The 16438-nt window shown below is 46.6% G+C and overlaps 1 protein-coding gene across 9 annotated transcripts in view; it reads right to left on the bottom strand.

Moving 5' to 3' along the window:
* Positions 1-16438, bottom strand: part of FYN (FYN proto-oncogene, Src family tyrosine kinase) — a 215232-nt gene that overhangs the window by 20353 nt on the left and 178441 nt on the right. For all 9 annotated transcript variants that reach the window (XM_043592132.1, XM_043592139.1, XM_043592130.1 and 6 more), the window contains 3 exons: positions 15220-15399; positions 12942-13018; positions 12695-12848 (listed from right to left, as the gene is read on the bottom strand). In XM_043592132.1, coding sequence (XP_043448067.1) covers positions 12695-12848; positions 12942-13018; positions 15220-15399 — 411 coding nt within the window. The remainder of the gene's footprint in view (positions 1-12694; positions 12849-12941; positions 13019-15219; positions 15400-16438) is intronic.

Raw genomic sequence — 16438 nt, forward strand, 5'->3', positions numbered from 1 at the left:
TGAGTAACGGTTTAATGCTTGACAATAATATCCACCATAATGGCTAAACATACTGAGGGCTTGCTAAGTGTCAGGCATCACGCTAAGTGCTTTACGTGCAGGAGGTGCATACCAGTAACAGTCCTGTTCTCCAGATGAGAAAACTAAACAGAAAGGTAAAATGAGATGCCAAAGGACAGGTGGAAATGGTGAACTGCGATTTGAGCCAGGGAGCCTGGCTCCAGAGCCCGAGTGCTTAAACACTATACACCGTGCGGCTGTGTCCACATCTCCAGCATGTCTTTCTGCTAGTTCTGCATGGGTTATTTTTTTATCTCCTTAAATAGAATGTAAACCCTGGGAGGTCAGAGACCATGTTTTATACTTAGATTCCTCGACAGGACCTTGCCTAAGGCTAGTTAAAGAGCAACTGCTCAACAAATCTTTATCTGGCTAAAGGGTCAACCTAGCAATATATCTAACACTGTGACGGCCAAAGAAATTCTCTTCCTTTACACAGATTCAAATCAAACCCAAACAAGAGAAGAGTAAATACACGGCAGTGTAACAAACTAATAGTTGTTTCCACCCTTAGTGTTATAGGAATAAAATCATCCTTACCATACTCTAGGACAGTCTGACCGGATGCTCTTGGTGTGTAAGTGAAAACAGGAAGGCCAGCTAAACTCATTATGTCAGGATGGCGCATCCTAACCCCGGGCTCCATTCCAGTTAATGACGGTCCTATATCCCTAGTGGTCAGGCAGTCTATTTTCTTTGTCTCAAACAGAAATAGTTCTTACTTGATTTGGTTACTTACTATACTGTATGCATCTTCATGCATTAAGATGACGGCAGTGGCATTAGAAATGTTCAAATGAAGATGGCAGAGACTTCTGCTCCCAAGTCTACCTCCTGCACTAAGTGTATGTAAGCTGGCCAGGGATCAGGGAGAAAATGCTCTTCAGTGACAATGCAAAGGGGCCCACCTGTGGGCTGCGCTGGGATTGAGGGGTCATTTGTGGAAGGCCCAGGGTGGCCATTTACGAAAGTAGTTTCTGAGTCAGCGTATCTGGGCTTGCACATTCAATTTACTGGGTGACCACTTAAAACCTCCGCCAGTCTCAGTCTCCATGGCTGTAAATCGGGACAATGATAACCTCATGAGGTTGTGGTGAGAATTATAAACAATGTAAGGGGTCCAGCACAGCATCTGGTGCCTGAATAAATGCCAACTATTATTTTATTTGGACAGTAATGCAAAGGCACTGAGTTGCATCAGGTTAGCCAAAGCTCTCCAAACTTTAAGAGAGGAAAAGAGGATGAAGAAAACCCAGTGTGCTCATCAATCAAATACTGAGAACTTACTGAGCCTCCAGTTAGTCCCTAGTGCAGTGGGAGGGGCTCCTGAGACAACCAAGCATGGGTCCTGCCGTAGGCCTTTCTAGGCAGCCAGGGAGACAGAACTCACAGGCAAATCCAACAGAGACTAAATAGACTGTGGTGCTGGCTTTGGGAGAAAGAGGGCTCAGGAGAGAGGGAAAGAATGCACAGAGAATGGGGTCTCTGGGTAGAGGTGGCCACGTTGAAATGCTGCAGTGTGCCCCATGTTGCTCCCTGGGAGAGGCTCAGCTCAGGGGCCAGGACAGGCCTGGGTGGGGCCCAGCTCACATTATTGGCTCTTGGTGGAGAGTTGGACTGTTAAGCCATGCCCCACCCCCCCCCCCCCCCGCCCCCTCCCCCAGCTGATTCCATAGCCCGGTTTCAGAAAATTTCCCCTCTGGCTAAAAAACTGGGCCAAGGTAGAAAAGGCAAAGCCAGTGTGGAATAAAAACAGCCAAATCCTTCCTGCAGAGAATACATTGGTGCCCTGATAGTGTTTTCAAGGGGAAAAGGCATTAGCTTCAACCACAGACATGGTTTTTCTGAACCAAAGATCCATCCAGCGTCTTCTTTAATTATGAAGTCACAAGTTCTGCAAATTATGGCATTCAACGTTAAATAATATTCGGTACTTCAACTTTAAAGTTACCCTGAGGGATAACGGAAAAGAAATCACAAATCAGGCCAGTAACAGGAAGCTGATTACATTGGTGGGGAAGGGTTACAAGGCAGGACTAGGACAGGATATCCTGTAGGAGAGGTGAAATCAAAGCTGACCCGACCTGGAACTCAGTGGTTATTCAAACAAAACAAGGATTTCAAACCCAATAAAACTGGGCAAAGCCAAAACGCAAGATTTTTCATACTAGGCCAAAGGAATGACTTTCAAATTTCCCAAACGTGTCTGGAGTAATACAACTGTGTGTTTTCCAGCTATTCCTGCTGACACATGCTGTTGAAATTTCTACTATAGATTCATAAGGTCTTATCACCATGTTTTAAAAGTAAAAGTAAAGGAGAAGTAAAGGGTACAATGAATTCATATGATGTAACCTCCGCAATGCATACAGTGAGCAGGGAATTTCAGAAGGAAGGAGGTAAGGAGGAGGGAGGGGAGTGCTGTCCCATCAGGGGTGTGGGTGGAGGAAGGAGGAGTTCGGCCCAGGAAGACATGCATCAAGGGCCAGCGGCAGCGCCTGAACATACCCCAGAGACAAGGCTTGGCTGGCTGGGCACAGATCCAAAGTCTGGTGTGGCTGCCTCCACGGAAGGGATATTCAGGCTGAGAGGGGTGAGGAGAGTCCCAAGGGAAGCCCCAAATGGAGGACCAGACAGAGAAGGGGTACGATCAGAACAACTAGACAGGGGGGAGCAAATCCAGCCTCCAGAGACATCGGGTTTGAGGTTGCTGCCAGGGCAGGAGTCCTGGCATCTCGGAGTTGAGGAAGGAAGGGCAGGCGGCTAGATGGACTGGGAAGGACGGCAGAGCCTCGTGCGGAGGAGAACAGAACGCAGGCTGTGACAGTTCTTTTACCATCTGTGGGGGGGGGGGGGGCAGCCAGCAGGGTGGGGACCAGTGGCAACCCAGGATAATGCTCACTGGGGGCACAAGAGAATGAAATTCACTGGCCTCTCCTGAAATCACGGGCATTTGGTCCTCTTACTCTCAGGAAGGAAATCTAAGACCCATCCAGAAGACTCTGCTTAAAGTACAGACCGGGCTGGGCCAGCTTGTGGAAGTGGTTATCTTGGGTGGAACTGAGGAAAGAAGAAACCTTGCTAGCTATTCTAGAACACCAAAGCTCTGAGTAATTCCAATGATCCTTCCAGCTTTCTGAGAGCCAAATGAGAAGCATCAGAATAAAAATTCTGACTCACAATTCCGATAGGACGGACACTACCTTTGTGGACTTTTACTCGGAGTGAAAGACAAGAAAGCTGTGTGTAGGGCTTTGGAACCACCTGTATGCTGCTGTTCAGGGTGGTGAGAACTCAGACCTAAGTAAGAAACACGTGTCTGGGATGCAGCTCAACCCAGAAATCATTCCAGGAATCCAGCTACCTCCAGAAGGGGCAGTGGGCCTGGTTCAGTCTGACATCATTGCTGCAAAGGCTGTGTGCCTTCCTTCAGCGGGAAGAAACGGAGGCTTCACAATGTGGGGCAGTTTTCATCTGCACTGCCCGTCCCTGATTATCCAGATGATGCAAATGAAGGAGTTCCTTCTGCCAGCAAAACAAGATGAGGAAGCCAAGTGACATTTTTGATGTTTGATGGCAGTCTGCAGTTCCTATTTACACACTTTAAAATCACAGAGGGTGACCATCTGCTTCCTTCTTGCTGATTACTAAGAAACGTGGGATGCAGAGACTAAGGACATGCTCTTGACCATTCAGAAACAACCGCCAAATTGCTCTGCCCAAGACAGCACAAAGGGGAAGACACCCACACGGAATACAACACGTGACTGCCCAGTGTGGAGAACGAGGACAGATATTGAGGGGAGCGGGCTCAGTGATCAGGGCCTATCGCGGTCCCATCTGAACCCCCCCCCCCCCCCCCGGGACTGTCAGGGAGTAGAAGGAGTGAGAGCACCCCCTTCCTGCAGTTTTAATCTTGAAGGAGAGTCCGGGGTAGCCAAGGGTGCGTTAAAGTGCCTTTCTTTTCACTGTAATCTTTGGCTTTCCGCAAGTCCTTTCTACGAGGAAAATGGACGGTCAGATCCGTCTCCCTTTCCCGGGCAGAATGACCCACGGTGGCTCCGCAGATAAACAAAGCACCCCTCTCGGAAATGCCTCGGAAGCCCTGGGCTGTAAGCGGCAGAATACAAATGAAGGCGCTTTTCTGCCTAGTGACAGAAATGTACCAAACTAGGCAGAACCGGCTCGGTGCAGGCAGCAGGGGTGGGGGGTGGGGGGGCTCGGCGGGGAGGGCTGGCTCTGACCGGCTGAGGGCCGGACGTTCAGCCCGGAGGTGCCCCAGGCTCTCCCCAGACAGCCCCTCGGGACAGCCCGTAAACTCCGGGGGGGGGGGGGGGGGCGGGGGGGGGGCGGGGGCGGGAGGGTCAGTCCAAACAAACAAGTTTCCTGCTCAGGCCTTAAAACAATGGCTGCTTTGGAAAGGGTTTGCTTTTCGTCAAAGGATGGTTTGCTCCTCTCGTCTGGGAAGAATTAGATTAAATTCAGTGATTAAAAGGGTTCCCCGCCCACCTCCCCTTCCCTGACATTTGCCGTTCAGGTCACGGCACACTGTGTGGGAATTGCAGTGCTGTTGTTGACGGAGAACAAGAAACGCATGTGCCGACGGGGGCAGAGGGAGGGCATCTCATGGCGAGATCAGCCTTCATGTGCCACTGGATTACAGAGGCCTCAGATGAAGCTGATTAATAATTCTGCAGGAGCCCTTGAGCTGGAAAGCTGGTGTTCTGAGTCTGATAATCCCCAGTCATTGTGATACAAAGGAAGGACAGAAATTGAATTCACAGTTCTGAATTGTGAAATTCAAAATTTGAAAGAAACCGGGATCTGCTTCTTCCTGACTGTGTTTGTCAACCTAGCTGCCTCCTTGTTTGTGTTAAATGGCTACTGTGCTTTTTGAATCCAAAATCTGATTATATTTAATTAGTACAGGCATCTGGGATTTCTAATACACAAAGAGTTATTAAAGTAACAAATCTTTCTAAAATATGTTCACCATGAAAGAATGTGTTAATTTATGCAGTAACAATTTTTTAACATGAAATAATTAACATGAAAACTGCAACAATTATGAATTCTTCGCAGTCTAATTTATATGTGAATTTTCCTCCAGATAATAATCTATTCAACTTAAACCCGCAATACTGGGAGCATTTGAACAGACGCATTTTTCTTCTTCTATTTAATACACAAACCTAAACTCACAGCATGTCTTACACAAAGTCACGAAAGCCCCGGTTTCTACATACATCCCAAAGCTCCAAAGATTAAATTGCCTTGACATTAGCTTCCTCAACAATGATCCTGTCATTAACTTACACCTTAAAAAAAAACAACACAAAAAACCAAGACACGGAGCAATTCCGTATTCTTGTCTTTGTGATGATTCAAATCAGGAGAGGAGAGGGCTAAATAGGCAGGCGACCTGGCTGGGAGCGGTTAGGGAAACATCAAGTGGGTGTGTGTGCTGCATGTGATATGTGTGCCTGAGTGAGGGGTGGGTATGAGGAGGACGGAGGGAGGGAGGGGCAGACACACACACACACACACACACACACACACACACACACACACACACACAAACAGCTACTATCAACCCACTGGATCAATAGTAGTGATATTACTATCACTACTAATAACTACAACTATACAACTATCAGCTTAGCATTTTGCTTTGTGCTAAGTGCTTTTTATGTATTAAGCCATACAATTCTGTGATGTAGATAACTATTATTATCCCTGTTTTCAGAGGAGGGAATGAAGGCTTAGAGAGGTTAGGTAACTTGTCAAGGTTTACAGTTAATTAGCAGCAATGCTAGGATTCACACCAACATCAATTTGATTTCATGGGCTATGTGTTTTGTTTTGTTTTGTTTTTTAATTTTAGACAGTGCAAGCTGGGGAGGAGCAGACAGAGAGGGAGGTTGGGAGGGAGTGAGGGAGAGAATGAGAGAGAGAGAGAGAGAAAGAGAGAGAGAGAGAGAGAGAGAGAGAGAGAGAGAATCTTAAGCAGGCTCCACACTCAGCGTAGAACCCCACACGGGGCTCCATCCCAGGACCCTGGGATCATGACCTGAGCCCAAATCGAGAGTTGGATGTTCAACCGACTGAGCCACCCAGGTGCCCCAACATTCGTTGTGCTCTTAACAATCCAGTTCCTCCTATCTTTGGGAGGGCGTGTGTGTGTGTGTGTGTGTGTGTGTGTGTGTGTGTGTAGAAGGAAATCGGTCTGGCTATCCAGAAAGACATAAAGCTAAGTGCTTCCAGGAGCAGCAGGAAGGAGTGAATAATAACAGCTTCTTCTCTATTCTTCTCTAATTCTCATGACCTCCTGAAAGGTGACCAATACCAACCCGACTTCAGGATGTGAAAGCTGAGGCTCACTGAGGCTAGAGCTTATGTGAAAATCCACGAGCAGGAAATGGCAGAGCCCGGATCTGAACACAGACCATCTAGCTCAAAATTCTGGTGGTTCCTATTACCTCAAAGACAATCTGTGCAGGGAGTGCTAGTGTAGCAAACCATCCTCTCCGGAGCGTCCTGCTGTCACCACAGGATCTGATTTCCAGAGAGCCGTGCCCGGTTCTCAGAGAGCAGGAGAGCATGTGAGGAGTGTGGAGTGGTGACAGTGATTTGGGCTATTTTCACTCTTGTACACGAGTATCTATTAAATACCTACTACTGCTCTGCGCTGTTCTTCGGGCCAAATCACCTCTACAAGGAAGCAGCAACACTGGGTCCATAGGTACTTGGGAGAATTGCCACAACAGTGCTTGTCCACGTATGTGTGTGCACATGCACATGCAAACACAACCATCCGAGACACTGCGGAGAATGCCCATCAGATACTCAGGTTTGACAAGATTAAAAACAACAGAGGCAGCATGGAGGCAGGGACAGTTCTCAGCAGAGAAGGCAAATAGGAGAAAAAGGAAAGTCGGTCGGGGCCCTTGGGCCATGTAGGTGATGCTAAGTGCTCACTGCCTAGATAGAGCTGGCTATAAAATAAGGAACTAATTTTTTTTTCTCTTAGAAGATTGATTCTTCTTTATTGATTACTAGCAGTCTTTTTCCTAAAAAAAGTTTTTAGGCAAGAAAAAAAAGATACTTTTCAAGGAAAATATACATCAAACATGAAAAGTTTGGGTCATAAGAATGGCTTTTATATTCCACAACCCGCAAAGAGCTTTTATAGACACCCCATTTAATCCTCACACTAATTATGTGAGGTAATTATTTTCATTATCACCATTTCACAGATGCTAAAACTGAGGCTCAGAAAGGTTAAATGATTTGTCTGGGAACACCAAACTTGTAAGTGACAGAGCTCATTCAGATCCAGGCCTAACTTCCTCATAACTTTTTTTTTAATGTTTATTTTTTAGAGAGAGAGAGAGAGACAGACAGACAGATAGAATCCGAGGCAGGCTCCAGGCTCTGAGCTGGCAGCACAGAGCCCAACACAGGGCTCGAACTCTTGAATGGTGAGATCATGACCTGAGCCGAAGTCGGACGTTTAACCGACTGAGCCACCCAGGCACCCCGAGGCCTCCTAACTTCTAACCCAGGTTCCTCAGTCTTACCAGGCTCCCTCAGTAGCCCAGAGGGAAGTATACCCACCAGCAAATAACACAGTAACCATGCATGGTACCTTTAAAGATACGCCCACAAAATACGCTGGGTGGTATTTATAAATGCTAACCACAGGCTTGCCTTAAGGGTAACAGTTCTAGTCCTGGGATATATCCAAGAGACAGGAGGACATATGCCCACTAACCACAGCAGAATTCATAATGGTACCAAATGAGAAATACCAGTAGAACAGATAAACTGATATATTTGTTTAACAGAATGATGGGAAAGAAGCCAGACACAAAAGGGTAATACTGTATGATTCGCTTATATGAAGTTCAATTATAAGCAGAATGAATGGCTGGTGACAGAAGTACAAACAATGGCTACCTCTGCAGGTGACTACTGGCTGGATGGGGGATGAGGTGGTCTTTAGGTGCTGGCAGCATTCTGTACCTTCATCTGTGGGTGGTTTCAGGGGCATATACATATGTAAAAATTTACTAAGTTGTGCCCTTCAGATCTCTTCATTTTAGTGTTATGTATATTACGGCTCAGTAACAAATAAGTGTCCCCCCAAACAAGTCATGCTTACACACAAGCCAAGTCTATCTGAACTTGCTAGGTTTAAGTCAACACTAGTCAGCACTGAGCTTCCTGAAAGCTTATCAAGAAGGCAGTCTATCAAGAATTCTCCCACTGCTTCCTGTTTGTGTGAGCTTTGAAGGAACTGATGGTTGCAGGGGCTGTGGGTTTTGGAAAGCAAGGCTTGGTGACAGCCGTCCATGCTGGTGGTTCTTGGAGGCGAGGTGTGGATGTGTGAGGACAACATCCAGACAGTGGACCCTTAGGGTGCGGTGTCCGTGGCACAGGCAGGGCTGGACTGGCTCTGCAGCAGTGCTGGGGTAGGGAGGTGGCTGACATAGGACCTCAGGTGAGGGTGCAGGTGGGGGTAAGCTGACAGGAGGGAACGGGGGCACGTGCCTGGAGGCGAGGACCCACGGCAGTGGTACTGGGTGAGGGCTTGCACACCGAGCTTGGATGCGCCAACCACAACTTCCTCAAGCTCAACAAATCTGAAACCAAACTCACCCTCTTTCCTCTGGAAATGAGTTCTTCTTCTGACTCGCTCATTTCTGTTGCTGGCAATTCCGTTCTCGCGATACTTGCATCTGACTACATGGGAATTCTCTTTGCCTCCCCTCTCCCTTATCAGAACAGCGTCTGAGCCTTTCCATTATGTCTGCAGTCCATTCTTGCGTGTATTTTTATTCCCCAAGGACTTAGTCTTGTACAGGACACAATAACAGCAGTATTTATATATCACTTGCCATGTGCTGGGCACCGTGCTAACCACGTCACATGTCTTGTTGTTAGGTATCTTGGCAAAAATTAAAGCGCAAAGCATGTAAAATGTATTTCCACTTTAAGCAAACTGAGGTGTGGGAAAGTTAAATAACTTGGCCAAGGCCCCGAGGCTGGCAGGCCATGGTTCTATGTGGCTTCAGCGCCACTCGTGTGTGTCCCTTTGCACGCTTGCAGACCGCCCCGGTGCAGTCTCAGGCTTCCTTAGGTCAGGAGCTCCTAGCAAAGTCCCTTTCCCAGACAAGGCATTCAAATAATTAATGCTGGCATTACTTGGAGACCCTGATTGGATACAATTTAGCAATGAGTTTATGACTAAAGAAGATGTGCTGGGATTGAGGGAGGCGTACAGGCAAGAGAATGAGCGATAACAAATAATTTCTAGCTGCCTCTAGAATGCTGTTGACAGGGGACCACCCTCACAGGCTCTGACCCTGGTCTTGACCTTCTCCCCGACAGGGGCTTCTGCTTACAGTCCAGTGGGGTAGGGGGTGGTAGGAGGAAAGGAACACAGGGAGGGCTGTTTAACACATGTCCAAATTTCAACTCTACTTGTGCCCTGGGAAATGTCACCGCATCTACCCAGGGCGGGGGGGGATGGTATCAGACATTTGTGTGCCCGTAGATGGGAAACCCACAATGGTGTTGAAAAACAACTGTCATTCACAGTCCCAAAATACCTGTGTTGGGCACTTGCTTCTGAACGCGGCCCACACTTCCATAATCAAGCTTTAGCCTGACCGTGGCCTCTGGGTATCATAAAACCCGACTTGTAAATATTATCAGGCACATGGCCCAGCTGTCTGGAGGAGCTGATTAATCCCCAGCAGAAACTTCAGCACGCAGCACGCATGCCATCTGTAGAGCACACTAGCAGATACATACCAGGCCTTTCTGTCTCGTTAAGAGGCCGGGGCAGGGCAGACCCGCGGGAGGAATTTTATAAACAGCTGGGCTGTCCCAGAACTGGAAAATGAAGCTCTTTCAAACTCCCTCACACATGCACATTAGAAAGTGCCCCTTAAAAACTTTCCCATAAAGAGAAAAAGGGGCGTATGACTAACCTCAATTTTTATTTTTTGTTTTTAAATCACTGTCTTGGTAAGAGGCCACTGGTGTAGCTTAAGAGGGATGCAATGGTGCCGGCCACACCTGGATTCAAATCCTGCCTCTGCCCTTGTATTAGCTGTGTGACTTTGTACAAGTTACTTAGCCCCTCGGAGTCTATCATTTCCTTCCCCGCTCCTCACGTTTACCCTCTCAGGCCTGGCTCTCGGTAGGTAAGCGCCCCAGCTCCTTCCTTTCCTTCTGCTGCAGGACAGCATTCTTGTATCCTCCTTGTAAATGCTGGAGCTCCCAACCTTTGTGTCTTTCTCCAAGTTCAGTTCTCCACTTCATTTACTTCTCCTTACTCATCTCTTTCCAGTGTTTGTCATGGATAGGTAAATATTTGTGAAAGGGAAGAGAGAAACAAAAAGAATTTTAAGAGGGAAGGGTGGGACCATTTGGAAGTTAAGCAGAGGAAACACGGTACAAAGGGTATGAAGCTGATCTGAAAGGCGTCAGGACAGCAGCTGGGAAACTGATGGTGGGGGGTGAGGAAGCCACCAGAAGTGGACAGACAGCTGAGTGGGGAGGAGGGTGGGACTTGATGCCCAGGACTGAGGGTGGCCACCCGTGGCCCTGCTCCATGGTGGAAGCATGCGGTCAGGGAAACCAGTGAGGGGCTCTCACACGCCTTCCCCTATGGCGCCAGTCACCTGGGCCACAGCCAGAGGACCGGACCCCAATCCATGAACTAAACATTCAGCCTTGTCAACAGCACCTCCATGAACATCTTCAGTTTCTGCCCTGCAGCCTTCTCGTTTGTGGATGGTTCAAGGCGCGGATTTGTAACCACAAATTCCGTGGAGTCCAGAGTGCGGGAGAAGGGGAGAATCAAATCCTGGACTACCCCAGTCGGCACCAGGACTCTACTCACACAGGCAAGGACGCTTACATGATGGATTGCCAAGACCAGCTCCAATCTCACCCCTTCCTAAATCAAATATTCATGTCCCCAAACCTTCACCTGCTCCCCCTCCTTCTGGTCTGTGAATTGGGATCTGAAGGGTTTGCCTCAGGGTGAAATCTCTCATTTAGGGCCAGGTCTCAGACCCCAGTGGCACTGCAGACCCTCTCAGCTCACGCGGACTCAAAATCATGTCCACATTTCTCTCTGGACTGCCAGTGCCAATCATAGCTGCCCGTGTGCCTCTGATTAGGGACGTGGCCTGCCGTCTGGACCCACAGGAGTGTGTGCGTGCTTGTGCGTGTGCGTAATGTGTGGACATGCTCCCTGTGTGGGCGTTTGGCTCCAGGACAGGAACTGCCATGTGTTGGGGAAATTCAAATAGCCGAGCTGTCTGACCAACATGGAATTGAGCACTTGGACAGTATCTGCACCAGCCAGGGTCTCAGTTTAACTGTTTTCCTCGTCACTTGAGAATGATAAAAGGAGGGAAGAACTGGCATGAAATGACAGAATTTAGAAAGAAAGGACAGGAATTCCAAGGTGGCTATTACAAAACCCAGTAGAAAGCACTGCCCTGTAATATATTCCAGTCACCGCTCAGCCCTGCTCAGAATGCCTAGGCTTGGTTAAAAACAACAGTCATGAAGGCTACCCATTTCCTTCAGACGTGAACATTATATTCTACATGAGGAGCCTACATTCGACTGCAAACGGCACACTCAGTTTCATACATTTACCTGTTGACTGCTGTGTGCAGATCCAGGAAGATCAAAAATAACCCTGGGAATTCCCTCCCTGGCATCTGGTGCTCTAAAAAGCATCCAAAAAGCTCCCCACTGGTGTGGTTGCTCGTTTGGGATGTATTTAATCTAGAGTCTAATTTCTACAAATCTGTGGAGGAGGGAGAATGGAGGGAGATGATTTAGAGGAGGTGGGGCTGCTTAGGAGACGCCGCTATTTTCTGTCCTCTTGCTACATGATCCCCCTTCTGCTCTTCTCCCTGCTCTGGACCCAGCTGGACCCATCAGTGGGCTCCCCTGACCTCTGGCTTCTTGCTGGGTTTGGCAGGATCTCTGGAGGAGGAGCTAAGGTATGAAGCCCCTGATCCGTGCCTGGCCTCTGTCTGCCAAAGGTGGCCTCTGGTTCTTAGCTCTGGTGCCTGCCTATTCCCTTCCCCACTGCCCTTCTGGGCTCGGGTCAGGTCCGTGGCTGTTGCTACCTCTGGGATATCACCTCCTGCCTTGTTGGCTTTCCTAACTCTGCCCATGCCTTTATAAAGAACTCCTTTATTCAAGTCTCCAATGAGCGTGCTTTCTTCATTCTGCTGAAACTCTGATGGAATGATGCGCTATTATTTGACTTCTCTTTTGGCCTTCCACAGCCCTCTTTCTCCAAAGGCAAAGCGTCCCAGGCCTGGACACTGTGATGAGGGTAGCATGAGTCAGAAAGACCACATTAGAGGACATTCATTCACCAAAAAGCAACATTTGTCCATCTACTGGACCCACCACAGTCTCCCATCTGCAAAGCTGTCAGATTCCCGCCAGGTTAAGAAGAAAGCACTTGGCCAAAGAAGGCCATTTCAAGTATTTTCTGGAGGAAAGGAAGGGAAGGGGAGAGGAAAGGTCCTGAAGAAGCTCCTATTCTCGAGGCTGAGGTCACAAGCCCTCCTATTTAAGTGCCCACCTTGTCGTGCTGTGTACTCATTGTCTTCAATCAATCTGGCTAGTCCAAAGTCAGCAATCTTGCATATGAGTCCGTTCCCCACTAGGATGTTTGCTGACCGCAGATCCCTGTGGATATAATTCATGCGCTCGATGTAAGCCATTCCTGCAGCAACCTGTGGAAACCGATGAACAGGACACGTTACCCCACGACTCGTACTGACGTGGCAGTAAACCTGAGGCAGGAACCAAGGGACCATGCGGCCTACCTGTGCGGCCATATCCACAAGATTTGGTAATTTCAGAGCTCTTCCTTCCCCATCTTTTAAGAAATCAAGTAAACTTCCTATGAACAAAAGAGAAAATCATTTCAATTTACTTTGAAAGATAAAAATGCCTGACAAAGGGTTGGGTTTGGTTTTCTTATTAGAAATAATGAGGTGAGTGAATGAATGCCATCAATGAAGAAAAGATTTATTAAAAAAAAAAAAAGAGGCTAGAAAAAATTCTGTTCTTTGAAAGGTAGCAGTTTTATCTTTCAGAAACAAACAATAGTGACTCCATTTCTAAGGACAACAAAAATCTGACAAACCTATAAGAAATGGGATGCAATTCTCTTTATGTCATAAAGAAGGACATATGAGGAGCTAACCACTTTAGCCTCATCTCCCATCAGCCCTGAATGAAGGAGTGACATAGGGAAAATGCCACCCAGGCCAAGTGGCTCCCAAAGTGTGGTCCTGGGACCAGCAGGAAGAGCTTCCCTTAGGGAATTTGTTAGAAATGCAAGCTCTCAGGCCCCACCCTAGAACCAGAATCAGAGACTCTGGAGGCGGGCCCAGAAAGCTGTATTTTAAGAATACCCCTTGGGAATGCAAGCTGGTGCAGCCACTCTGGAAAACAGTATGGAGGTTCCTCAAAAAACTAAAAATAAAACTACCCTACGACCCAACAATTGCACTACTAGGCATCTATCCAAGAGATGCAGGTGTGCTGTTTCGAGGGGACACAAGCACCCCCATGTTTACAGCAGCGCTATCAACAATAGCCAAAGTATGCAAAGAGCCCAAATGTCCATCAACCGATGAATGGTAAAGAAGATGTGGTTTACATAAACAATGGAATACTACTTGGCAATAAGAAAGAATGAAATCCTGCCATTTGCAACTACGGGGCTGGAACTGGAGGGTATTATGCTAAGTGAAATTAGTCAGAGAAAGACAAAAATCATATGATTTCACTCACATGAGGACTTTAAGAGACAAAACAGATGAACATAAGGGAAGGGAAACAAAAATAATATAAAAACAGGGAGGGGACAAAACAGAAGAGACTCATAAGAGGGTTACTGGAGGGGTTGTGGGAGGGGGGATGGGCTAAATGGGTAAGGGGCACTAAGGAATCTACTCCTGAAATCATTGTTTCACTGTATGCTACTTTGGATGTAAATTAAAAAAAATAAAAAATAAAACAAGTTGAAATTAAAAAACAAAGACTAAAGCCTATAAAAAGAAAAAAAAAAAAAAGAATACCCCTAAATGATTCTGATACACAGTAAGGTTTGAGAATCATTGGCCTCGCTTATTTACAGATTTTAAATCAAGAAAAGAATATCTGAGGAATACAGGGTGGGGCAGTTAGCTCCCCTTTTTAAATCATGGCCAGCCAGGCCTTGAAGATATCGGAAACAAAACAGCTGAAGCTTCAGAGCCACTGTGGTAACAGCCTAGGGAGCTCAGGACCAACACCAGGGTGGAAACAATCATGTGCCGAGGCTGGATGGAGGCTCATGATGGTCATCGGTGACTGTTTCCATGCTTTAATCACAAAGTTATTTACCAAATAACCCTGGATACAAGGGACAAACAATCTGCCAGGGAAAAAAATTTCCAAGTGTATTTAAAAAGAAAGTATACGGACAGGAAAAATTATGCTGGTGCCCCCTCATGTACAACATATTACCTTTTAAGGCCGTTTCTTGTTTGGTTTGTCTATTTTTCCAAAACAAAGTGATTCTGGGCCTTATCCTTGGCAATAGTGCTTTGATTAGAAAGAGGCAGAGAAAGAATGAAAATAAAACGGGCTCTTTAAAAGCACGTCTTTCTTCGTCTGATGTTTAAGAAGAGAACTGGGAAAGAAAAGGTGCTGAGAAGATGGAGACTAAGCTGAGCCCAGAGACCGGTGTCCGATACTAACTGTTCAGCCCTGAAAAAGGAAATTTAGCACAAGCCATGGCATTCAAAGTAGCAGCAAATGATCATAGCCCTCCAGATCACCCCGGGTATTAAATATGAATGCTTTAATTATGGAGAGGAGCTGGGACTCCTGACATGTGCAGCGTGCAAAAGGTGTTGCATTTCATAAGGATCTGGGGGGCACACTCAAGGTCATGGTCTGTTCTAACAATGCTTTCATTAACGAGCACATGATTTGTGCTTCCTGACAGGAATGCCGGACTCATGCAGAAAGCAGAACAAAAGCAGGCAGGCACCTCCATCTCCCTCCCCGAAATAACCCCTGTGGGTCAACCGTGAGGTGGGGCCTGACCTTTATTCATGTACTCGGTGACAATGTAGATGGGCTCCTCGGACACCACTGCGTAGAGCTGGACCAACTTGTCATGTTTCAACTTCTTCATGATCTGTGCCTCCTCAAGGAATGACTCGGGGGACATTGTGCCTGGTTTAAGAGTCTTTATGGCTACTTTTGTGTTTCCATTCCAGGTACCTGCACACATCCCACAACATTAAGTCAAACCGAGGATCCTCTTTTGATGGGAAAATAAAAAAGCTTTTAAATCAACAGCTACTTGCATAAGGTTAGATTTTAACTTAGAAAAACTTAATATCCTTTTTTGTTGAACGAAGACAAGCGAATGTAATAAGGACTCTGTCCAATATCTTCAACGGGAAACATGAGTTTACTTATAGCTGTGTTACGGTTTGTAATTCTTTTAACTTTTTTCTGATTTTGATACATGCCACTTTCCTTTTCTAGCTCGGGCATGTGATTACAAATTGGTACCCAAAGTTTTGGATGCTTCTTTAACAAGGCTGAAGGTTCAAAGGTTAGAACAGGCCTGGCTATCCCACCACTATCCCTTAGACAGTAGAGCAAGCATGGAAGAAACTAGGATAGTTCTGTTGTATGAAGGGTGCCATTTAAAAAAAGACGGCAACACACGGAGGAAGTCTGGAAGTTACCTTTCGACTTTCCACCGTGTGCGGTGGGTGAGCTACTTGACAGAGACCTTGAACAGCTGATATATAAGTGAGATTACAAGTATGCCAATGGGCACTGGCAAGAAGCTCACGGTCTACTTGCCCCAAACTTCAACCAGGTAAGGACAACTCCTCAGGTCAGCCACAAGAGCAACAGCCTCTATCGGACTGAAAAAATCAAACAGCAGCTAAGAGGGAACAGAAATATTTAGGCTTCACAGGTGGAGAAAGTCAAGTAGATACAGAGACAGGCCTGGTTTATGATCATTTGTTGCCTCATCTGTAGAATATAGGAGTAGAACTGGATTATCTTTTGAATCTCTTTCAGCTGCGAAATTAAAAAAACAAAAATCCAGGTTCTATGTGTATTCTGTTATTAGTCCTACAACTTCGGATTAAAACTCTAAGGGAAACAGAAAAATCTGCTAAGTTAGAGCGTGCTTTTTCTGTTTGGAAAAGAGAGCTGGTTTAAATGAAGATTCATTTTCATATTTAATGTAATTGACTTCAGAATTAAATATTTCTGTAAACTTTTGTTACCCTGT

The sequence above is a fragment of the Prionailurus bengalensis genome, chromosome B2 (assembly GCF_016509475.1).
Source record: "Prionailurus bengalensis isolate Pbe53 chromosome B2, Fcat_Pben_1.1_paternal_pri, whole genome shotgun sequence".
NCBI lineage: Eukaryota > Metazoa > Chordata > Mammalia > Carnivora > Felidae > Prionailurus > Prionailurus bengalensis.